This window comes from Mus caroli, unplaced genomic scaffold, assembly GCF_978045245.1.
Source record: "Mus caroli unplaced genomic scaffold, Mus_caroli_1 scaffold_3, whole genome shotgun sequence".
Classification (NCBI taxonomy): Eukaryota; Metazoa; Chordata; class Mammalia; order Rodentia; family Muridae; genus Mus; species Mus caroli.
This window is the reverse complement of record NW_028227258.1, coordinates 75179770-75205363: the sequence shown is the minus strand read 5'-3', so window position 1 is coordinate 75205363 and position 25594 is coordinate 75179770. Positions and strand designations below refer to the sequence as shown.

The 25594-nt window shown below is 44.1% G+C and overlaps 1 protein-coding gene across 6 annotated transcripts in view; it reads right to left on the bottom strand.

Moving 5' to 3' along the window:
• Window positions 1-25594, bottom strand: part of Dclk2 (doublecortin like kinase 2) — a 135707-nt gene that overhangs the window by 30345 nt on the left and 79768 nt on the right. For 3 of the 6 annotated variants that reach the window (XR_015046714.1, XM_021157283.3, XM_085835790.1), the window contains exons 3-8: window positions 21720-21822; window positions 17246-17347; window positions 16086-16133; window positions 10975-11069; window positions 2652-2727; window positions 1203-1311 (exon numbers count right to left, since the gene is read on the bottom strand). Coding sequence is in view for 5 of the 6 variants with exons in the window: in XM_021157283.3 (XP_021012942.1) it covers window positions 1203-1311; window positions 2652-2727; window positions 10975-11069; window positions 16086-16133; window positions 17246-17347; window positions 21720-21822 (533 nt within the window). In the remaining variant the exon portion in view is untranslated. The remainder of the gene's footprint in view (window positions 1-1202; window positions 1312-2651; window positions 2728-10974; window positions 11070-16085; window positions 16134-17245; window positions 17348-21719; window positions 21823-25594) is intronic. The other 3 variants (XM_021157284.3, XM_021157285.3, XM_021157286.3) reach the window with 3 other exon arrangements.

The window sequence follows — 25594 nt, the reverse complement described above, 5'->3', positions numbered from 1 at the left end:
GAAAAGCCAGGCTAATTAAATCTTCTTTACATTATTAACTTGTATTGAAGTATTTAAGTTCTGTTGTATTAACCAAGAAAAGAAACACTTTCTTTACTTAAGCCTCAAGACGGTCTCTAAGGAGAAAGCATAAGAGAAAGAAAAGTTTATCAGATTAACAGGAGAAAGGAAACCTGACTCAGGATGTCTCTTTACACTGATACACAAGCCACCTCAGCTTATAGTTAAGTCCTCGCCCTTTGAGTCCCTAGCCTTCCTCCATATCTTCAGCAAGATCTGGTCTATATGATTTCTACCCTACAGACCCTGCCTGGCACTAAAGAAATCACTTATTAGACACAAGAATCTTAATCTAATACTATTTAATTTTTACTCAATATTGGCATAGTTGAATCTGAATGACCAAAAAATCCCTGAAATACAAGCAGTGCAATTGAGACCATCGACAGTCTTCTTAGAAAGTATTCAGAAAACATGTGCTCTCTCATCTGGGGCTGTTCTGCCAAAGGGACAAGGCCCAGCCTGGAAGAGTAACACTTGAATTGTTCCCCTTATACTATAAACCAAATCCTAACAGTTCCTTAGAAGATACATTCTAGATGCCCACTGTTGGTCAGCAATCTGTATGCCAGAGCTCTGTAAAAAGGCTTCAAGAACAGGGGGTTGCTTACATAGCGATGTATAAAGGGCAGTGAGCTCTCATTGGAGATGCAACAGAATGGATAAACTGCGATTACCAGAACATTCTAGAAAACCTGCCACGAACTATAAAAACCAGCCACTCAGAAGAGGTAGGGTAGCGTTCTATACACAAAAAGACGTTTATCTGCCATCATAATGACTATCGTATTGTTTAAAAGAGTTGACTTCTTCTGATCTCATCTCACAGTCGTGGCTCCTGCATCCAGAGCTATGGGTCTAGCAGCTGGGCACTGGGTGAGAGAGAGCATTGCTCTGAAGGTTCACAGCGTGCACCACGCAGAGCCTGGCGTGGGAAAGGCCACAGAAGGTGGCAGTCTTCTTTCAGTGGCTCGTTTTCCTCCTTACCCATCTCTAGGTTGGGATGTGATTTCTGATAGGTCCTCTGCATCCAAAACAATTTTATGTATGTAACTGTTTTCTGCCCCAAAAAAAGGGGGGGGAAGAGGCACTTCTAATTCCAGAGGGAGAACTGTACAGGGACCAGATCACAAGCCACTCACCTGTCCACGCACTCCTTAACTACCGCGAAGTTGCCGTCCCCGATGACCTTCCCGATTCTGTATTTCTCCAGAAGGGGGAAAGACTCGGAGCACCGGTTTCCGTTCACACCTGCAGCCAAAGACAAACGCAAACTCTGAGCAAACATCAGCATTTCCTACTGATTCCTGCGCTCTTGGAAAATAATCAAAGGCAAGGCTATCATTTATAGGTCTAAGCAAAACTAAAGGAAAGCCCTCAGCATATTTCCTAAGTAGATGCCGAATCACCACGTTCCTTTTGACCTTGCTGGTTAGAATCAGAAACCCACAAAAATCAGTAAACCCAACAAATCTTGAAATGCCAGTTTAAATAAATGACTATCTTCAGGCAGAGGTGATGTCTGAGCATTTCAAAACTCCCACCAGGGAGGAGGGGAGGTGTGAGCTGGAGTCAACCAGAGGAATACTCCGGAGATCTCTCCTAGCCTCAAGGAAAGAAAATTTTGCAGGGCGTGGTGGCACGAGCCTTTAATCCCAGCACTTGGGAGGCAGAGGCAGGCGGATTTCTGAGTTTGAGGCCAGCCTGGTCTACAGAGTGAGTTCCAGGACAGCCAGGGCTACACAGAGAAACCCTGTCTCAGGGGAAAAGAAAAAAAGGAAGGAAGGAAGGAAGGAAGGAAGGAAGGAAGGAAGGAAGGAAGGAAGGAAGGAAGGAAGGAAGGAAGGGAGGGAGGGAGGGAGGGAGGGAAAGGAAAGGATGGAAAGAAAGGAAAGGAAGGAAGGAAGGAAAGGAAGGAAGGAAAGGAAGGAAGGAAGGAAAGGAAGGAAGGAAAGGAAGGAAGGAAAGGAAGGAAGGAAAGAAAGGAAGGAAGGAAAGGAAGAAGGGAAAGGAAAGGATGGAAGGAAAGGAAAGGAAAGGAAAGGAAAGGAAAGGAAAGGAAAGGAAAGGAAAGGAAAGGAAAGGAAAGGAAAGGAAAGGAAAGGAAAGGAAAGGAGGGAGGGAAAGGAAAGGAAAGGAAGGAAGGAAAGAAAAGAAGGAAGTTCTATCAAAGTAAGGCACTGTGTTGAAGCTAATTCCTGGTACAAAGCCTTCTCAAAAAAGTGTACAATGGGCTGTGAGTTAAGACGAGTCCACCATCACAGTGTGTCTTGTTATCCCAGGCAAAGCAGAATATATTTGTGTCTCATCTAATTGAGAGAAAAAAAAATATCTAGGAATTATGAGCATATAACCAGTAAGAGTGAAAGAAAGGCAGGCAGGACTAACATCTGAAACACAAGATGGTATGGCAGAGACACTGCATACCCTGAAGTGACTTCACTCTCAACACCCGCTAAAGCTAACTCAACTAGCAGGTGACACGGTCACATCCCTATTTAGGAAGAATGTGGCATGCGTGGGATTCTGATGGCCCACAAGCTTGGGTAGGTGGTTTGCTCTATAGAAGTAATAACCAGACGGAGAAGTACCTTCAGGGCTCATGCAACGGTCAAGTTCAGGCCCACCGTTTACATTGGAAGAAGATCTGCCCTGAGCAGAAATCTGCTAAGAGAAGAAAATAACCATTATTTATTAGGATGCATTTATAAATCACCAGCTCCCTAGTCCTCATGCCATAGACAGGATTTACATAATGTCAAATGACTGACACAGGAAACGATATACAACTTTTCTTACCCTTTTTCCATTTATACAACATAACACATTAATGGATTTATTTCACAGATACAGTCTCCAATCCAGATTTAATATCACAAAATTGACACTCTACTTTTTAACAGCTGTGTTAGTTTTGATTTTAATAAAATAAAGCCTACTTTATGAGATCACAGCTAAACAGGCACCAAAATTAGGGCAAATGCCGTCTCGGGACCACCGAGGAGTCTAATCGTTCTAGATTAAACCCCCGGCTCCTAGTCCGATCCTTTCACTCCCAAACAGCAAAGCAAAACTGGTGAACAAGCAAATTCTCAGTGTTCAATGTTTTTATGTCTTGTCATATTTTATTTATGTCTTGGCACTGAAACTGAAAGTCACTGTACAAAAACAATCTAAAAGTTGTAATGTCTAAGAGCAAACTCAGAGAGGAGATTAAAAGGAGGCTTTTTAGAAAATGTAATTAATTTCTTACGACTACCATCCTGGTCAGATCCTCCTCCAGCTTCACCTGGCCTCTCCCACTTTACAAACTACTACTAAGTGATCAGAGAAACTCAAGGGATCAAAAAAAAAAAATGCCTATGGGTCTTTCTTACCAACAACATCAGCCCCAATCTTCAGCCAGGCATCCAGGCCATGTGTGTCTCCACCTCATAGCCAGTGTATTTCTCACCACCTTTTCTTGTGAGTTTTATACGTACATCACTCAGATCATTTCCTGTAATTGTTATTGACTTAAACTCCCTCAGTCTGAATTTCTGCTCTGAAAAGGCAAAGCAGCTTGAAATTGCAAGATCCGACATTAGTTCAGCCCTGTCAGACAACTGAGCAATCCGGCTAGCTCCCATGACCACTAACCAACCTCCGTCATTACTCCTTTCCCTCCAGGTGCCTAGCTCGGAGCTCACAATTTCTGAATGTGTTAAATCTTTCACTGCGAATTAATTCCTCTTCTAATACACTCCTTCCTACATCAAAAAATCGCCAAAGAAATAAGAGATCCAATGTAAGCGAATATCAGTCCCGTTCTTTGTGATAGTGTTCTTGCTGTGTAGCCCAAGTTCATCTTGAACGCATGAGCATCACCCAACCCCACCCCCCACTCCCACCAAGACTCCTGAATGCTGGGATTACAAATTTGTACCACCATTCCTAGCAGCCTAACTATTAAAGGACTAAACAATGAGAAGAATGACATTTTCCTGCAAAGTTAATAAAAGGATTAATAAAAGGAGCCCTGGTGATTATTCCCAGGACTCTGAACAAACCGACCAGGGGGCTGGGTCACCAAATTCTAGTAAGTAACAATGGCTGGACTCTGTTCACAGATCTAAATCTCACTGCCCAGAAGGAGACAGCCTCCACCTGGCTGGGTCGGGTGTGGCACATTCTCTCCCTCCAGCACCTAGAACTCCTAACATCCAGTTAGGACCAGTCTTGGTCCTGTGGCCCACTTTCTACTTGGCCAGCTTTCCTGAAGCAGTTAACATTGTTCTAAGCCCCTCTCTTGGTCTGGATGTCCTGACTGACTCCAGGACTCTCTAAGAAGCTCCCTACGGAGCAAGCACAATGGCTGGAACAGGCCATTTACCTCCATGGCACCTGCAAGCACTTCAGAGTGTTTACCCACGGAGTTCCTGTGGACCCTTCTAAACTCCCCCAGTGTTTATTCTGAGTAAAGCCCCTTTCTTCCCGATCCCTACTCCTTGTGCAGCCGAATAATTATAAACCCGCTTTGTACTGGGATTCCAGGGGGACAAAAGGCATGGAAAGAAATCAGGAAAAGACCAGGTGTTGGACGCCGGCTCTCTAATAAAAAAGTGCCAAATAGGGAAGCCATGAGTGTAGGAGGCGGAGCACCCTGTGGAGGGAGAGGGCACAGAGCCAGGTTAGGTCCATGTGTGTCCAACAGGCGCTTCAGTGATCAGCAGGAGCTGTGGCTTTTTAAGCAAATGACAGAAACCATTTTTCAACTCTCAAATTGACTTTTTTTTTTTTAAGTGCCAAAGCTTTTCAAAAATCCCTGCATTGACTTAACAGGAGTGACATATCCAATATATTCCTCTACTTGAAAATAAGGCTTTCACTTTTAAAAAGCATGAAAAAATACTACTAGAGGGGATAATTTTTCTTAGCACAGATGAACTGAGGCCAAGACATAATGAGGAATAAACATAGTAACATAAATCTCCCTCTCTTTCCTCACCGTTTAGTCAAAGCCACAGCGACCACTGGTGCTGTTTAAAAGGAAGGGAAAGATACAAAGGTGAAGAGACATGCTGGTAGTTCTGTGAGACACCTGAGAACAGTTAGGACACTCCTCAAAGCCTGCCCATTCCAGGTCAGAGCCCAAGGCCTGAAGTAAATGCTGAAGGGCAGAAGAGGGGGTCACATTGCCCAAGATTACCCGAGGCTATACCTTTTAATCACCCAGTTTATGATCTTATTCACTTGACTTCCCTACCATGAAGCTTGGCTCTCAGGGGCCATGAGAAGCTGGCTTTTCATCATGTTCCCCAGAGAGACTGCTAGTGGACAGGAAGCACTACTGTTAAATAGAAGGCATAATATTCCCTGTGGCCTGTAGACATGTAAAGCATGGGGAGCCACAATGACCATACTATTCTATTACTTCCTTTGCAGATATTCTGGGCATCCCCCTTGTCCCTGGCAAGAGAATTACCCACTCACTCACATCCTTTTACATTTGTAGCTGGTTAATGGTGATAAATGGAATCCAAGGTGTATGTAAATAGGACACAAGCCAGTGGCTACCTTGCAGGCTTTGTGGATTTGCTGATAGAGCCCCTCCAATCCTGAGTACCACATCTCTGTAGGAGGAATGAGTCAGCAGACCCTGACTAGCGGCCCATAATGGCCCTAGCATGTTCAACAGCTCCGCCTACATTTTACAACTTTAAGATCTAGCACATGGAGTCAAATGACAACAGAGCACATGACCTGGACAGCCAATCAGATGGTGCCAGTAACAAGGGGGAGAGTCATGGACCAATGGGGGAGGGGTAGAGGGTATAAAGACACTCCCCAATCCTGCAATAAACCAGTCTGCTTCTGCTTCTCACCTGACTCCTGAGGTCTGTGCCGTTGAATCCGTGCCTTCTAACTCCTCCATACCCCAAGGACTATCCCAAGGGGCTAAGGGCAAGGACAATACGCCTCCATAGACTACGTGGTGGTCAAAATCAGTTAGAACCTCATCACATCTGTGAGTGATCCCTTCAGGTAAGGTTACTGGTCTGAGCAAGAGATGGGCAGTATCATAAAGCCTCTTGTCTAAAATGTCTATGTGCTGGGAGCTTCACTACCTCTAGGATCCAAGGTGTCATGGCTGGCTACTGCAGTCAGACCCTACCACCACGAAGAGCTTCTAGTGTCCGGCGCTCACAAACAGGAGGCATCGAACACGAACACATGTTGGTTATATTCAAATAAAGTTCTTACAGTTGCTCTGACTTTATAGACAGTGATTTGCACGACGATCACTGCCTCCAATCTACCCTAATGTGCTGCAGCCCAGATGAGGGCTGAACTATCCCCAAACTCATCAAACCAACCGAGAAACCACCATGAACAAACAGAATCTGGTATTCAATATCATGATTTATTTTGCTAGGGCACCGAAGTCTTCAAAACTACTTAATCTGCCTCTTTGTTTCTGTTTCTGTCTAACAAAATCAATTATGTTCAAAGATGAAGTCACCACACAGTGTTTCTGGGGAAATGAAAAGAACCTCAGAGTGGCCAGCTCCCTGGTTCTGAAAATTATTAACTTAGTTTTAAATTCGCCAGAAAAGCCAGAGCTCCAGGGAGACGCAAAAATGTCCAAGGTCAGCAGCTACTGTGGATTTACATCTCACAGCTTTGAAAAGAAGGCTCCAGGTTCAGGAGGTCAGAGAGTTACGGTTTAGCTCTGCCAATCAGGTAAGACACAAAAGCACTTCAGCACACCTCACAAATCTGGGAAAGCTTTCACCACCAGCAGACCCAGGAGACTCTGTGAGATAAAACAAACGTCAGCACACCAGACAGTTTACAATCTCAAGATGCTGGTGACATTCCATTTGGACTTTGTTCTTCTTTGTCCTTTCAACCAACAAGAATGCTGGCTTTGGAGAGCTCCCGGGCATGTACCCGGGCAGAACTCGGGCATTCCAAACTGTGTGCCCTGAGTCTGAAGCCCTCAGTTACGGCTGCCTTAGAAGCCTTCAGTTTGGACAGATGATGAATTAAAGTTCAGGGAAATGTTCTCTTCATCTATCTGGCAGCCCATGACATATTTAGTACTCTTTATTGCCTGTCTGCCCCCTGCCCCAAATGCTGTGATTTAAGGACAGTAAGTAATCCCGCAGAAGAGAGCTGCCAGCCACATCCAAGGGACTTGGAGGTGCCCTGGCAAAGAAAGGAGCTCACAGGCTGAGGTCATGGACAAAACCAGGAAGGTGGGGATTAGGGGGAAAGAAAACAATGTCAGCAGTGGATTCCAAGACTAGAAGAAGAAAAAAAAATGATTATCAAGGAACAGAATGAAAAGATCAGGAGAGAGAGAGAGTCGTAAAACGGGTGAGGAGAGAGACTGTGGTGACTGCCAGGCAGAAAGATGGACAGGAAGTTCGGGGAGATCGGATGGAAAAGAAGGGCAGCCCAAAACAAAGGTTCTGGGTGGCTAGCAGAAAGACAAAAAATGCGAAATGGCTGCTAGCACAGAAAGGACCCAGACGTCCCCTCCCAGGCTGAACCACTGACCTGTGGGACACCTAAGATGCTATGGTAACAGAAGGTCTGGTGGCTTCCAAAGCTAGGTCACGGAAACAAGAACTGCATGGCATCCTTCCTCTGTCACATGTTTAAAAAGGGAGCAGCCACCTTGTGAGGACATCAAGTTCACCCCTGGAAGAGTCCCAGCAGGGAGGGACAAGGCCTTCTAGACTTCTGCCAGCCGTGATCTGAGTCTCGGGGTCAGCTTCTTTACAATGAATTATACATACACATACACAGTCAGTTGCAGGGGAGGAAACAGTTTATTAAGTGGGGCACAAGGAGGAGCCTGGAGGTATGCCATATTTAGTCTGTGTCCTGGCACTCAGAGGGCAAAAGAGGTGAGCTCTGCAGTGACCTTTTATGGGTCATTAACATAATCGCGTGCCATGCTCCCTTGGCAGAAGGAAGCTCAGAGAAGGTTGCCAGCCCTTTATCCCTGGCTTTTGCCATTCGTATGTGAATCTATGGAACCTCTTCTTCCAGCTTCCTATTCTCCTGCCTCCAACCCAACTGTCAGCAAAACAAGAAATCACCTGCAAATGGATACCCCATTCCCATCAAGCCTCGGGTAACGCTAACCCAGTTGTGTACCCTGCCAGCTCGCAAGAAAAGAGCCTGCCAGAGCCACTCAATTCACCTGCTTCTGAAATCCAACTAACTTCTAAGTATATGTGGGGAAATGACTATTTACTGTTCTTAAGCTGGTAAGTGTTGTGATATCTGAAAGCACAGAAGGGTGAGGAGGGACAATTTGGGAAGGGAAGTCAGTACAGGACCAGAGAGAGGAAGGAGCAAGAGGTGAGACTCCCAGCCCTGCTGCTGGCTCCTCCCTTCCCTCAGCTACAGACCTTAGCAGCAATTCACAATAAACCTTCAGAACCCTCAACTCCATCGCAGGGAGTGTGGTGGCCTGTGGTGGGGGCACTGGAATCTATTATCCACAAGACTGTCCCTCGGGTGATGTGACCTGCATCTTCTGGGCTCTGAGAAAGTTACTCAGGATGCCTAAGAGCTAAATATTTTTATTTTCTTGGAGCAAGGGGCTCTTGGTCAGAATTTTTTTTTACGTACATAAAGCAGGAATAGAAGAGAAAAACCCTGTCTGACCGCTCTCGTGCTCACCTTCCTTCATACACGCCATCGCACACTTACGTGTTTCATGTGGAATCCCCTCCACGTGAGACTGAGCCTGAAGAGCCCACAGTTACAGGGAGGACACTGAAGCTGTCCTGAGTGCCTACTCTGTGTTTTGTACCCCACGAACACTCTTTTCATAGAAAAGGGCAACGTGACTTCCCCAAGGTCACACAGCCAGTGAGGGGCCACACCAACACCAAACCCAGGCACTCTGGCTGGAGTCTGTGCTTCTAACCACAGCACCCTGTATCTGCCTCCAAACATGAGAGAGAGCTGACTCAAGTGGAGCTCTGAGCTTCATTGTGCCTGAGACTCCTCATGGGGCTGCACACCGGGGGTTCTTCCATTCTCTGTTGATCCTGAGCCAAAGATGTGTGTCTTAGTTTCCAAGGCTTCACTAGGATTGCTTGGAACCTAGAGAATTCTTTACCAACTAAAGAAGGATGAAGAAAACCAAGAACACCAGAAGACTAAGCATCCTGATAACCATTCATGATCGGGCCTCACTGCAAAGCCTTATGGTACCCAGGCTAGAAAGCAGGAGCTCGCAGCAAAGACTCTGTCTGACCCGCTTCTCCCTGAGGCAACTATCACCAAAAGCGGTCATGCTTTTCAGAAAAGCCATCTTTCCCAAATCCAAACAAAGGGGAGCCAAGTTTTAATACCTTAGGGACTCCATTTTAGACTAGCAGCCCAACAGGGATCTGCTAGGTAGCCTGCACATTAATAATTCAGTTTATAAATTTTTGTTCTGACACTGCTGTTTTGAGCCATCTGTTAAGACTAGTTCTGCTTTCAAATCCCAGCTACTCCCCAGGCTACAGGGACAGCTTCTACCATGTACACCATCCTCTTATACTGAGACATTATGGTTTGGGTATAAAAGCCTAAAGTTTGGGGGGTTTTGTTTTATCTTGTTGTTGTTTTGTTTTTTGTTTTTGTTTTTGTTTTAATTGGTGCGTTGTCTTGAGTCAGAGTTTCATGGAGCCCAGGCTGGCCTTGAACTTGACACTTGAACTTCTGAGCCTCCTCTATTAAATGCTAAAATTGCAGGCACCACACCCAGGCTACCACACCCAGGAGTATACCAGGGATCAAGTCAGGGCACTGTACATGCTAGGCAAGCATGCAGCCCTAGATTGCCTAGAATTCACCATGCAAATCAGACTAGCCTTGAACTTGTAGAATCCTCCTGTCTCTGCCTCCTACTTAATTGAGAATACAAGCTGGAGTCACCACATCTAGCCAGTTCTTCTAATAAGTGCGTCTAGTGATGCATAGGTTGTACAAGTTATGTATTCTCTTATCCCTAAATTTACCATCAGTCTCATCCCATGTTTCAACTAAGGTACACAACCAGGCAAGCACAAACCAAGAGAGTCTATTATTCTCTGTCTCTTGTGTGCATGTCCTTCTCGGGGCAGTACTTGCACTCAGGTGGCTAACGCTACCCACTTTGGGAAGCTGAGAGCTTCATGCACCTCCTCAAGGCTCCTGGTCCACACAGAAGTGGTCAACAGCCCTTGCTATTCATGAGAATTATCAAAGAGATTCTTCAACATCCTTAGAGAAAACTGCTTGGACTCTATTTGAGGTATGTGAGCAGCCATTTGTAGAGATGGATTCCTGGTAGAAGCCTATCTGTCACCACTAAGGAAGGAAAAGCTGGTTAACTGACTAACGGATGCACAGCTTTGACAAACTTTAGCCCTTTCAAAGCACCTTCCCATATAAACAATCGGACTGTGTCAGTAAAGGAAACATCCAGCGTTTAACAGCAATTATTTACTGGTGTTTTGCCAGGCACGTTTTATAAATTTAAAGCACTAGGAATTACTAAATCAAATGAAACCTGTTAAAATTTTGTAAACTTCAGCCCTGAGCACTAATATCCTCCCTGTTAAGTAGCTTACATCATAAATAATGCCTATTTATGCTACGTTCCTCACCAAAACGTATGTGTTTTTCTTGTACCACCCTTCTGCAGGCATAAATGTTATGTTGATGTTTCAGACTTCAATAAAGTCTATACGGTACGTTCACCACATCTCGCTCAACCTATCACAACCCTGCATCCCCCCGGGATGTGAACACAAGGGAGAGAGTTAAGAAGATGAGCTAACTTTATGCTAAGACCCAGTGCAGCGTTTAGAAGCTCACAAACACACCATACAGATAACAGGATCACATACACGCGCCACATCTCTCCCTTCGTACCTTCAATCCTCTGAAACTTCCCGGGCTGGTTGGAGAGGAGCTAGAGGACTTGGTGGACTTCGGAGTGGAAAGCTGGCTACTGGGAGTTCCATTCACTGACCAGGAGACAACAGAGGGAAGAGCCATCAGAACTGCAAACCACCAGACTGTGAAAACACTAGGCACATGCAGGGAACGGCTCCGATGAAGCTGTGCTTCATTCAAAGCCCATAGCAGATGACGGATCAGCAGAAGCAAAGGCCATGTATCTTACTGCAGTACACACAAGGTCACACAAGGAGTGGAATTAGAACCATTTGCAATAATAGTGTCCCAACAATGATATAAACAAATATCGAAGACAATCATGGAATTACAGGTGTGAGTGAGAGACCCTGTCCACACAGCCTGCCTCCCAGAACACACAAATGAATGACTAGCTGCTGGGTCTGCAATGGTCTGTGATGCTGGCCCATTAGAGATTGCCAACGTGCATCTTCATCTTGGTGTTTACTAATGGAAGTCACAGAGAAATGCCTACGGCTCTTTCAAATCAATTAGACTGTAATCCAACTACAGAAGTACAAGTATGTGTGCCTGCCTTCCGTACATTACACAAGTACACATGTGTGTGCCTGCCTTCCATACACAAGTACACGTGTGTGTGCCTGCCTTCCGTACACTCTACTTTTGGTGCTAAGAACTGTGCTAAGCATCGCATGCATGCTACACCACTGAGCTACAACCTTAACCTTTAGGTATATTATTAATGGAAAGTGAAAAGCAACTATTTCTTCTTATAATATTTATTATTTGACTGAATTTTATTAAAAGATAATTATTCAAATATTTCTAATATAGGCTGCTTATTTCTAATCCTCCCCTTTTCCTCACAGTTTAATTTGCCTGTTCTTTAGCACATGCTGGTAGTATTCTAATACCCCCTTCTACACCTCTGTATGCTTCTTTGGTTGAAAGCTTAAACTGGAGTCTGTGCTAAGAAGAGGGTGGCTAACCCTGTTCATAAGGGGAGTTAGTCACAGATTAGCCTGCAGGGTGCTGGTCAACCAACTTAGTACCCTTCACATACACTACCTATCATGCAGATCTATTTCTGCAGTGATCTCATGAACCCAGTGCTTAATATCTGGGATCAGTGGTTTGTTCCCCTCTTAAATGTACTTGTAATCCTCAAAGCTTTTGCCCAAAGCAGATGAAAGCTGCTTTATGAAAAGCAAAATGAAATCCACTTTTTTTTTTAGACATAAGGAGGCAGACAGTATTGTTTTATATCACCTGAATTAAGTGTACGCATGCAAAGATAGAGATCCTGCACGGATGACTCAAAAATTTGAATAGTAGTTCCTAAGTGGAGGCAGAAACTGTAGACCAAGTACCATATATGATAAGCTAGAACTTTTAATTTCCTTACTCTAAATCACTGGGTTATCTAGATTTTCCTCTGTGTGTGTGTGTGTGTGTGTGTGTGTGTCTGTTCATGCATGTGTGCATGCATGTGTGTGTTCATGCATGTGTGTATATGTTCCTTCATGTACATGTATACATACATGCATGAGGAGGCCACAGATCTCTACCTTATTTCTTAAGGCAGGATCCCACACTAAACATAAGCTAATGCATTCAGCTAGGCTGGATGACTGGCTGACAAGTGAGCTCCTGAACCCCGCCTCGTGTTCCCAGTGCTGGGGTTACAGACACAGGTCTATGCCTGGGGTGCTGGGATCTGAACTCAGGTCCTCATAGCAGGCACTGGACTGAAGAATCACCTGCCCAGCCCCAATCAGTTTTTTTTTTTTAAAGACACAGAAACGACTCTGCGTGACACTGTAATGGTGGGCAGTTGTCACATGAATTTGCCCAAATCACAGAAGTGACTTGCAAGTCATGAACTCTGGGAGATAATGTGTTGGCTGCAACAACTGTACTCTTCTTCATAAAGGTACTGGTGATCAGGGAGGCTGTGGGTGTTTATGCAAATAGGGAGACACGGGAAACCTCAATCTTTGGCTCAGATTTGCTGTAAGTCTGAAACTGTTCTCATGGAGTCTCTAAAAACTCCCTTTTAAGGGGACTCATACATAAAGTAGAGATAATCATGGGCAGTGTACTGGCTGGTTTTATGTGTTAACTTGACACAGGCTAGAGTTATCACAGAGAAAGGAGCTTCAGTTGGGGAAGTGCCTCCATGAGATCCAACTGTGGGGTATTTTCTCAATTAGTGATCAAGCAGAGAGGGCCCCTTGTGGGTGGGGCCATCCCTGGGCTGGTAGTCTTGAGTTCTATAAGAGAGCAGGCTGAGCAAGCCAGGGGAAGCAAGCCAGTAAAGAACATCCCTCCATGGTTTCTGCATCAGCGCCTGCTTTCTGACCTGCCCAAGTTCCAGTCCCGACTTCCTTGGTGATGAACAGCAGTATGGAAGTGTAAGCTGAATAAACCCTTTCTTCCCCAACTGCTTCTTGGTCATGATGTTTGTGCAGGAATAGAAACCCTGACTAAGACAGGCAGTAACTAGAAAGCTTGCTCTAAGTGGAGACAGAACTTCACTCATTTTTTTTTTTTAAACCTCCATCCTACTCAAATATCCATACAGGTTGCCAGTGCACAGCCAGCCACCACCATGGGCTTAAACTTGCATCCATCTGGTACCAACTGAGAGTGGGGCTAACAGAAAAATCAGTTCCTCACATGGCTGTTTCTGGAGCAGACAGGCTTCCTAAAAACTCATGTCCTAGCTAAGGATTTAACACAGTAACTGCATGTCCAGCCCACCCCCAAATAACTCCCTCATAAGAAAGTGCAGACTGATGGAGCCATGTGAGTTTTCAACAGCCTTTGGAAAGTTCTAAGAATTGCTGTTAAGACAGCCTTAAGAATTCCTTAATTTCCCTTATTTGCACATTTCTCTGAAGTTCTGGAAAGGCGAATAACAGTGGTCCTGAAGGTGCTATGTGACATCAGTTCCCTTCACTGCTGCAGCCATGGGAAAGTGTGGTGACCAACCAGCACATACATGGCACTCCACCCCCCACGACCCACTGGGACTTCCTTCCAGCAAGTTTCCCTTCCTCAGTTATAAGGTGGGCTGCTCTGAATTTTTTTTTTATCTTTATAAGCTATGTTTAAAGAGTCACAACTACAAACCTAAAACTAGCATTACAAAAAAAAAGAAAAAAAAAAGTGTGTGTGTGTGTGTGTGTGTGTGTGTGTGTGTGTGTGTTGGGGGGGGGGGGTGTCTTTGACAACATGGCTACACGCACATGCAGCAGAGGCCGGGAGAGGGGTCGGGGTTCTCATCTATCACTCTCCCTGGTCCTTCAAAGTAGTCTCTCCTAGGATCCATGCCTTTTGATTTCTTTGCTAGGTTGGAAGTCAGCAATCCCCTGTCTCCACCCCACACCAGAAGCATCCACAGGACACATGGCTTGTGGTATCAGTGCTAGGATCTAAAGGCTGAGTCCTCAACTGCACAGCAAGCACTCTTAGCCACTGAGCCACCTCTCCAATCCCTAAAAGCAGGATTTTTAAGACTCAAAGATTGACTCATTTATGGTACCTACTTAACTGCCTGTGTATTTACAACAATCTAATGAGTTATTGACACAGCGTTTTGTTGGATGGTTAAGTAGATTCAGAAACTTCACTTACAGCAGCACTTTCTAGCCTACAATAGACAGGAATAATATTATAATTACAATATTATAAAGTTACTAGCTCTTTCTGAAATCCCAGCTAATCCTTTAGTAGTGTTGTTATTGTTGTTGTTGCTAATTAAAGGCAGGGCCTGGCTGCATTGCCCAGGCTCATTTTAAATCTCCTACCTGAACTGCTAGAGTACAGGTCCACAGCACGGCAGAGCCTCTGTACAATCAAGCACACTGTTTCCGATACTACGAATTATAATGACACAATACTCTCTGCCCCGTGTTGTCAAAGGATGAGGAGAAAACACTGTTGGTAACACAGCAGTAATCCTTGTGCCAGCAGGAGCAGACGCTTCCAGCTCTCTAAATAAAGTGTTAAACATCTTCAATGGCCTCTTCCAAAGACCATTTGCTGAGATGTGGTTTTCAAACCTCACAACTTTCACTGAGAAGTCTGTGGCTGGCTGACTCTACCCAAATAAGGATTCAGTTGAAGATTTTGTGCACTGAAATGCTAGTCCTCAACTGATTTTTAAGCACTGCAAATTCAGAATATAAAAAACAAAAACAAAAAACCACATTTATTTCCTGGGCTTCACCATAGAACAGTAGATGGTCTGAAGACAAATGTGGTCATGAAATGTTACTATTCAGTAAGTTTCCTCTTCAGACCTCTGGGGACAAAGCTGAATTAATCACACCTGACTCCTGAGCTATTCTCTCTACTTTTATGTAATCATTTTCCTGACATGACAAGCATCTATAAACCTGTCACCTGAAACAAAAGCTAGGAATAATTCAGCCAGAAAACCATATACAAACACATTTATGTTCCAGGTCTAAGATACTACAGAGTCAATACAATTTAAAATAACAGCAATGGCAGAGATACCTTTGGTTTAAAAACCCAAGTGTCAACTGTCACATATTTAGAAAGCCTGAGTGTAGGGTGCTGTATGAAAATAATTGTTTCCCAACTAAAAAGATACAGTGTGGGCTGCCTCCTTTCATGTGCAGGAAAGACTTCATTATCCTATGCTGGCACAGGCCATTATAAAGAACCTTGAATTAGAAAAATTTTAATGACTCCGAAACCTTTAACCCAGGTATGAGCAAAGCGTGAGGCTAGAAACTCCTTATCTTCATTGCTGACAAATTTTAGCCTTTTTAGTCACAGAACATTTTCAACAGTTCACTAGAACACAGACCTCCTGGAGGTGACTGCCGCCCCCAGGCCGCTGGGCTTCAACTACAGACAGGCATTGGGCAATACTCTTAGGTTAAGCGGTTCTGCGGCAAGCAGGGAGGCTGCAGTGGCCTGTGCACTGTAAAACACTGTTACACACGGCACAGATGTCCACAGGAGAAGACCAGATACATTTATGGAGATGGAGCAAAGAAAACAGAAATGTAGCAGGAGACAGAAACAAAGCCCAGCAGAGCACCAAAGCTGTAAGGACCCTGGCTCACCTGGGGATTTGGCTGTAGAATAGGCACTGGAGTGGCCAGCCCTCTTTACTGTACACACGCATATGCACAGGGCAGGAGGAGACAGTAAGGAGAGCAGTTATTCAGCAGGTCTACAAGACAGTAACACAGCCTGCCCTAGAGGAGGGGTGGGCACTGCCGCCGGAGCAGCAGAGAGAATGTCTGTCCAAGTCTGAGTGAGAGATGGTTCATCTGGGACCACTCTCAGGTGCCTCACGAGTCAAATCCTATCTCTGTTCCAAACAAAGGAAAGTTTAGTTCACTCTGAGGGACAGCAGGCTGGGCAGGAGGAAGAACACTGCCTGCAAAAACAAAACTCTTGTTCTCTCTACAATCATTTAACAATAAATTCGATAAGCAAAATTATGTGTAATGGCTATAAATTCAGCTTATTGAGATATAGTTTGGGTGTTTTGAATGTTACAAATATCAAAGCAGTGTAAATGTTGACAAGTATGTAAGATTTGGGTCTGAAGATCACAGAACTTAAGTAATCCTTTGTGAGAATCATCATCACTATCTGGTTGAGGAAGGGAAAGACTGGAATCTCTAAGCAAATACACTTCTGCGTGGAATGGTGTGTGCTGCACCAATAGGAAGTAATTTCTAAAAAGATAAATATCCACAAATACGAAGCACAGAATTCAAAAATGCAGCATACAGGGCTCAAAATGTGTAGTGCTTTTATGTGCACACCAGTGTAAGACCAGACAGTGAGGTCTGCAAGAAAATGTGCCAGATGGGGGCTGGCGAGATAGCTCAGTGGTTAAGAGTGCCGACTGCTTTTCCGAAGGTCCCGAGTTCAAATCCCAGCAACCACATGGTGGCTCACAACCATCCGCAACGAAATCTGATGCCCTCTTCTGGAGTATCTGAGGACAGCTACAGTGTACTTACATATAATAAATCAATCTTTAAAACAAAAAAAGAGAGAGAAAGAAAATGTGCCAGCACCAAGTGCAGGACTTCCCTGAGAGACCTCTGGGTCTAAGGGGTTGGACTTATAAATCTCATTGTCTATCACTGTTCTGGAATGTGGCTGCACACAAACTGGCAAAGGCTGTTACGTCTATAACCCTGTGAGAAAACTAAGGAGAAGTACTCCCTCCAAGACTGTCCACGGAGTGAGTCTCTCTTATTACCTGAAGCTGGAGACTTGCTGCGGCGGGAGAACCCTGGGCTTCTGGATCCAGAATACTTAGCGGCTGAGGCTCGAGAGTAGGATGATTTCAGGACACGGCATTCTGTAGAGAACAAAAGTGCATTTGTAAGTCCAGCAGATCTTAGCAGTGATCAAACATACCACACGTGATGATAGCTAGCTGCTTGTAACTAGTGTGCGTGTGCACATGTACGTGTGCACATGCACGCGTGCAATTACGAGACGCCAAGAAGCAAGTGGTCTTCCTCAGTCACTCTCCACCTGACTGAGATAAGCTCTCTCCTAACTGAACTCAGCCATCCAACTCTGCTAGGCTGCTGGGTCAGTGAGCTCCAGGAATCCTTTAGTGTGGACCTCCCAGTACTGGCCTTACAGACACATGAACCACCATGCCTGGCATTTTGTGGGGGTGTTGAAGATTTGAACTAGGGCCCTCACACTTACACACTGAGCACCTTACCAAGGCATTCCCCCAGCCCTGTTGCTATTACCCGACAATCTCTTTCCCATCCCACCTTTTATTTTTTTCAGTGCTATAAATTGAACCCGGGACTTGGTGAGCTGCCAGTCCCCGAGCTTCATAAATTCAATGTAAGCAGCAACCATCCTGAAAGAACATGTGAGGTTTACATCTTCGGTTAGATCACACATCTGTTACTCGTCACTGTTTGGACCGAGTTCTTACTGGGTACAGAACTCCACTGTCCTAAGCAAATGCACGGTATCATTCAGAGAAGCCACAGCTTTTTTCATAGGCAGCACAGATTGTAATTTTATTGCCCTCTTCAAGTCCCTGCCTATCTTACATCAAAAGGACATGAAACTCTGACTTATGATCTATTTGCTGTCTAGCTACCCATCTCTCCAAAGCATGGAAAAGCAAAATGGAGAATAGAACCTTTAAATAATAATATTGACCTTTCCATAAGCCGCCAAATAAAACAGCATTTGGAGAACCAGAACAAATTACAGCTGCAATCACCACTTCACATTTGAGTAATTAAGATCACAGGATCTGCAGTCAGGCGGGCTGGAATGAGTCACAGTCTCCACACTTGCTAACTAGAAGACGACCCTCCTTATGTTCCAGCCTCCATATTTCTGCCTAACATATTAGCGTAAGAATAAAGTGTGCTTCACAGGCTTGTGGTAAGGGATAAATTAGATAACATATTGTCTATCATTTACTTCAAAATACTTCAATTTATGCAAAAAGATTAAAATAGGAGTTAATTTTAATCTAAATCGCAGGGGTGGTAAATTAACATGTGAAGTATTCTAATCAGGGGAGACACACCAGGGGAGCCTAGTTAACATCTGAAAGGCTCTAATCAGACCTTATATAAATGGGGCAGCTCCACTTTCAGCTAACACATTAGTATTATGGATTGTGTTCCATTGTCTCAAAAGCTCGGAGTGTAGACTGTTAAACATTTTAGAGACAATGTCCCTCTAATGAGCAGGATATAACAAAACAAACCCCAATATGCTGGAACTTCAGAAACCCACCCTAACCCACCCGCGTTTAGGAATCAGGAGAGATTTGTCATTTGACCAAGATTAGTTTAGCACAGTGGTTCTCAATTTGTGGGTCACAACCATTTTGAGGTCAAATGACCTTTTTTTCACAGAGGTCGCTTAAGACCAGGGCGGGGGTGGGGAGCAATCACAGGTATTTACACTACAATTCATAACAGTAGCAAAATTACAGTTAAAAAGTAGCAATGAAGATAGGAAGGTTGAGAACGGCTGGGTTAGCAGAATTCTATGCATGTTGAATGTTTAAGACAAGGTTTCATTATGTAGCCTTACTGACCTGGAACTGACTATGCTGGCCTTAACTCAGAAATCTGCCTGCCTCTATCTCACACATGCTGAAATTAAAATCATCCGCCACCACACCAGATTCTCTTTCCCTCCTTCCTCTTTCTTTTTCTTTCTCTTTATTGTTTTGGTGGGCTTTCAAACATACGTCATGCTTCCTTTGATTTTTGTTGTTGTTTTAATGCGTGATCTTTAATGTGTGACATTCAAAGCGGACCTCTTAAGACAAGACAATTACACATCTTATGTTTAAAAAAAAAAAAATTGCGTTCTCATGAGTGTATTTGTGATAGAATCCAAAACGAGCTCTGCTCTCACCGTACAACTTCACAGTGTAAAGATGGTGCTACAAAGATGACAACAGCAAAAACAGCAAGACACACAGGGACCCCGGCCTATGTGACACATTAATTCAGTTAATCTTCGCAAAGTTTTATAAGATCTCCTTATCACTCCCATTTTGAAGAAGGTTAAATAAATACAAATTGAGATGGGGTAAAAACTGACAGGACACATTTTTAAAAATCTATTAGAGGCCTTCTTCATCAACCACCACAAAAAGCCAGATAATCCAACTCGCTCAGATAAAGCAACAGCTGCCCTGCCTATACACACAGTGAGCACTTACCAATCAATGTCTCGTTATTGCTACCATCAGCACCATGGTGACTACAGTGACTAAGTCACTACCGTCTTCACTGATTAGAACTTTGTTGATTGTGAAGTTTTATAAAGATGCAGAGACAGGGCCAGATCCTCAAGGGCTACCTTAGCCCTCTAATAACCATTTACTGCCTACCCGTGTGTGACTGTTCAGCAAATCTTTTTAAAATATTATGAACAGAACCCTAGTTTCAGCAATGCAAGCTAAGAACTCAGCAGACAGCACCTGAGGCCTCTAGCATGTTTTCCTGCTTCGCTGACACCTGTCTGCCTGATATCTCTACTAATGTATTTTAAAACTGACTTGGTTTGTGGGTACTTTGTTCAGTTACTCTAGAAGCTTCATGAAACTGTTGCCAAGGTAACTGGAGTAACCCGGATCTGTGTTCCTGGGCCACAGCCGTTCATATTTGGCTCCAGAATAAACCCTCTCTTGTTCTCTGTCTGCAGCTCTGCTTTTTACACTGCGCTTCTTTAAACACTAAAACCTACAACGCAGAATTCAGTTTCACTGTCTTGACTTTCAAACTGTCTACTTACTGACAAAATCATTCAGAAACTAAAAACTAAAATCAATAAAGATGTAAAATACAGTTGATGGGTAAAGAGACGTTTCAGTCGATCTTGGTGTTACAGGAACGGGGTAGGTCATCGGCACAGGGGACACAAAAGCCCAGCTTCACAATGAAACACTTCCCAGTGGTGTTTCAGGGTGACAGAATCACTCCAGCAGAGTGGCACAAAATAGAGACCTTTTAGGAAATTAGCAGAGGTGAAAACTGAAATGAACAAGTACAAAGGGCTGAGAGCCGGCATGTGCCTGGGAGACACACAGGAAAACAAAAAATAAAATTACATGGGACAGTGTAATAATACAGGTAGCCCAAGACGATTATCAATTTTTCAGACGATTTATTTATTAGTTTGTGCTGTTTTCAAGACAGGGTTTCTCTGTGTAGCCCTGGCTCACTCTGTAGACCAGGCTAGCCACAAACTCAGAAATCTGCCCGCCTCTGCCTCCCAAGTGCTGGGATTAAAGGCGTGCTCCACCACTGTCCAGCGATTTATCATATCTTTAAATTATGTGTATCTCTGGGGGGGGGAGGGTGGTATGTGCATCTGAGTGCAGTGCCCATAGAGGCCAGAAGAGGGCATCCTATCCACTAAAACTGCAATTAAAAACAGTTGTGAGCCCCGCCCTCTCCCATATGAAGATCCTAGGAATCACACTGGGCCCTCAGTAAAAGCAGAATGGGCTCTTAACTAACTGCTGAGACACTTCTTGAGACCAGGCATTCTCTAGTTTAAATAAGCATATGCAACATGACATCTTGGTGATATATTTCTATCACCCATCTCAATCTCTAAAAGACATCTTGCTCATTTATAAAAGAGTGAGATCATAGCTCTAATTCCTCTTTCCTTTGTAAAATATATCTACTTGAATTTCACTCACTTAAAAATTAGGTTGATTTTTCTATCAGCTAAAACAATCATTTCTACTAGAGTAGGTATACAGAATTAAGACAATAGGATAGAGCCATTTCCCTAAAACCAGTATCATTTGGAATCATTGAAATAATGGTTAAGAACTCCATTAATAGGTAAAAATAAAGAAATGGGAATTTTCATCCCACCCATGAGATAGTCATTTCTATAAATATATAAACAATGTATGTTTTTAAAGCATGTTTTAAAACAAAACAATGACATAAAAAACCTCAGATAATTACTATGGACAGTTTATTAATTATCCTTCAATATGTTTTCAGTATGTTGCCAAGGCTGGCTAAACTCCTGGAGTCAAGTGACCCTTCTGCCTCAGCCCCCTGAGTAGCTGGGACTACGGGTGAACATCGCGTATGCTTGGTCAGCTTTCGCCAGTACCCCTGGGCTAACATGTCTGAGTCTCTAAATTGGGAGCTTTCTTTTCAGGAGCTACAAAGACGGTCAATGAGTTGCCTCACCGCTATGATCCAGGACAAAGTCATCTTGGGCATAACGATATTTTTCAGGTCCACATGCAATAAAAACATCATCGTCTCCAAAAAAGTCTTGCAGACAAGTAACCTGGGAAAAAAAAAAATCCAAGAAATTAGAAACATTAAAGCACAATAAAAATCAGCAAAATTAAACACATGTTCAAGCTTTACCCACAACACTGTAGAAGGACAGAGGCCTGTCCACTGAGGTATGCACCACCTTTATCAAGGCTGGGGAAGACTGGCCGTGACACTGGCCAAGACTACAAGGCTCAACCCTCCTCTGTTGTCTAAATTACATCTTCAGTTTTTAAAAAAGTTCCCCACTCCATATTAATCTGTTTCAGATCCCAGAAAGCCTGGTCCACAGCAGCAAAACGTCCACCTTCGGCCTACTGGTGACAACAGAGCCATTTCCAGCACTTCGATATGGACAAGCTGTGTTTCAATGTGTTTTACAAGGAGCTACATAAAATTTTCTCTTATGAAAATGGCTTTATTTCCAAAATAATAATGTGTTCATTTTTTTTTAAAACATGCTCAGCTACTTGGAAGTTCTCTGCAATCTCAGTAAGACCGTCTATCTCTACAGTCACAACTCAGCTTTATACTGAAATAAATGAGTCTGCACAAAAAAATACCGTGAACTAGATATATGGAACGGCTTGGGTTACAGTAATTAGGTAACGCAAAGGATGTGCTTCTCTGCAACCGGCTGGTGCAGTAGGCAAGGGTTCTCTCCACGTCTTCCAATTATCAAGCAAGACCCAGCTTCTGTAGTTAACTTACACCTCATCAGATTGGTTTTAAAAGCACCAATCACCTTTCATCTGCTAACCCTGCCTCTGCTCACCACCTCAGGTGGTGACATCATTATCCTCTCTTTGGATTGTGTGAATTATGTCTTTCTCCACACAGCACTCCTGGGAATCCTGTCGCCATGCTCGGTTCTGCTCCCACAGCAGGTCCTTCAACTACTCACTCGGCTGACAAGTATGTCAGCCTCCACGGGGTTCACACGCACCTGGTGTCCGCTGCTGTCCTGATGCTGGCTATCTGACCTCCGATCTCCCCACATCCCCTACTCACTGTTATCACACCACCAAGACGACCACACCACCCTCATTACAAACGAGTGTCACTTCACCTGTCCCTTCAACCTTGTCTCTGACACGTCCTCTGTTCACTTCTCAACCATGACACTGTGTTCCCACCCGCACAGCAGCTGTGGTTTGTTTTGGTTTCCCTTTATTAAGACGTGAGTCATAAAGAGTTCTAGTTGGGTTTCTATTGTTCTGAGAAAGCAGCTCCAGGAGAGAAGGGTCTGCTTCATCTTACAGATGAGGCCCACCATGAAGCGAAGACAGGGCAGACGCTGAAGTAAAACCACAGAGGAGTGCTGCTGACTGGATTGCTCAACCTGACTTTTTATACAACCCAGAATTGCCTTAGGCCCTACCACACCAATCAATCGGCAAAATGTCCCACATGTTTGCCTATAGGCCAGTCTTCTGAGGCATTTTCTCACACGAGGTCAACTCCTTTCAAATGACTCTAGCTTGTGTCATGTTGACAAAAAATAACCAGCAGTATACAACTACCCATTCAAGTATACAATCCAGAAACACCTAATACATTCAGAATTGTCCAGCCATCACCACGACCAGACAAGGAATTCTCAGCCCATTAGCAGTCATTTCCTATGCGTTCTTCTCTTATCATTTGGTACCCACACTCTACCTTATATCTGTGGTTCTATGGAGTCCAGATTTTTTAATGCTGTTTTATTTTATTTTTTATTTTATACCTATGATTGGCTTGTCTACATACATGTCTGTGCATAACATACATGCTTGGTATCCAGAAGCCAGGAAAAGGTGTCATATCGCCTGGAACTGAAGTTATAGGTGGTTACAAGCTGTCATGTGGATGTGGGAACTGAACCTGAGTCTTCTGGAAGAGCAGCCAGGGCTCTTAACTGCAGAGCCAACTCTCCAACCCTCTCCAGATATTTCATATATGTTATATCATACAGTACAAGGCACTCTGTAATGGCCTTTCACTTAGCTTGGTTAAGTTTCATCTAGATTATAGCAAATGTTAGGTGCTTTATTGTACTCTAAGGTGGTGTAACACTGGCTTGTACAGGCCACACCCCCTGATGGACATTCATAGCATCTCCACCTCAGGGTCCACTTCATCACTACAGTTTTTCACATGAGGCCTTTTAGTGTGCGTGCCTGTGTCTTTGTGTGTGCATGTACATATATGTGTGTCCTATGCACGTGTGTACACATGTCCATGCATGTGCATGTATTTGTGTGTATATGTGTGTGTATGTGTCCATGTAAGGGTGTGCATATGTGTGTGCAAGTACGTATGTGTGTGCACGTGTGTGTCCATGCATGTGTGTTTGTGTGTGTACACATGTCCATGTAAGAGTATGTGTACAGACTGTGAGCACCTGCAGAGGCCAGAAAAGGATATCTCATCACACTGAACTGAGTTCCAGGCATTTAGAAGCCAACTGACATGGGTGCTTGGAACGGAACTGGGATTCTCTGCAAGAGCAGTAACCATTCTTAACCGCTTGGAGCCCTCTCTCCAGCTCCTTGGAGGCTTTTCTACACTTGATCTTAGCCAAAAGGCCGAGAAGCGATCTTGGAGGCTTTTCTAAGCAACCTTTCTTTAGTGTCATGGTCTGCAAGCGAGCAAGGATGTGTCCTATCCATTATCCCAGCGGGCTCAGTAGGGACCATGGCATTAACAGATGTTTAACATGCTTTCTAACTAACTGAAGTATGGTATGAGACTATTCCTAATGGAGCCGAGTATCAGATAAGAACAGCTTCTGTGGTGAGCTTGATTTAAATGTGTGGCTATGTATAACTAGAAAACAAACAACAAGACTAGATTACGAAAGAACACATACCAAGCATGGTGAGCTGGAGACCACTGGCAGGGCAAGAGATTAGAGTTATCTGTTCAAAGGGGTCAGGAGGTAAAAAGAAGGGTCACGGTGGACACAGGAAACGAGAGATGAAGAAAAGTCAAGGCTTTTGACTGGTGTAACAGATGTGTTGTTGCTGCCATTAGCTCTGACACTGAAAAGTGCAAACTGAGCTTAGTGGCAGACAGGCTGTTCCAAAATTCAGACCTGGGACATGAACTGTGAAATGACCATCAAACTGTCAAGTAGAGGTGCCGTCCATAAAGCTGAACATATCCTACAAATCTCAAGTGCAGGAGAGAAGCCAAGGCTGCACTGGATTCACCGGTATGGATGGTATTAGAACTAAGCCCTTGGACATGCACATAAGGAGGAGGTCAAGGCGGAGAGTCGGCTACATGCCAGGCTCAGGGAGAAACTGCAAAACCAGGGAAGAAATTGAGATGTTTACATGTGTTGGAAACCGAGTCAAGAAAGTGTTTCAAGGGGCCTTACTGTCAGTTCCTCACAGGACAAAGGAGATAGAGCTGACAACTCAGGGAAGGGAGAGAGAGATGACTCCATGGTCAACAGCGCTGGCTGCTCCTGGGAAGGGAAGGCGACATTTCCTGAGTGGAGAAGCAAGGCCAGGTCAAGGGTCAAGCAACTGCTTTTTCCCAAGGTGAGAAAAACAACAGGCACTACTACTAGCATATTGTTGCAAAGACCCAGAAGTCACCAAAGTTTGGCTATGGGAAAGAAAAGAAAACTGTTTTTCTTCAGAGCCTTGGCTTTATGAGGTCGAATGAAATCAGTGGGCAGAGAAAATGAGGGGCCCTGGATGAGACCACGGCTCTTTCACAGTGAAGGTGTGAGGAGAAAATGTGCCAGTAGATGGTTTTACTTTATTCTTCTTAGTTTGTTTTACATT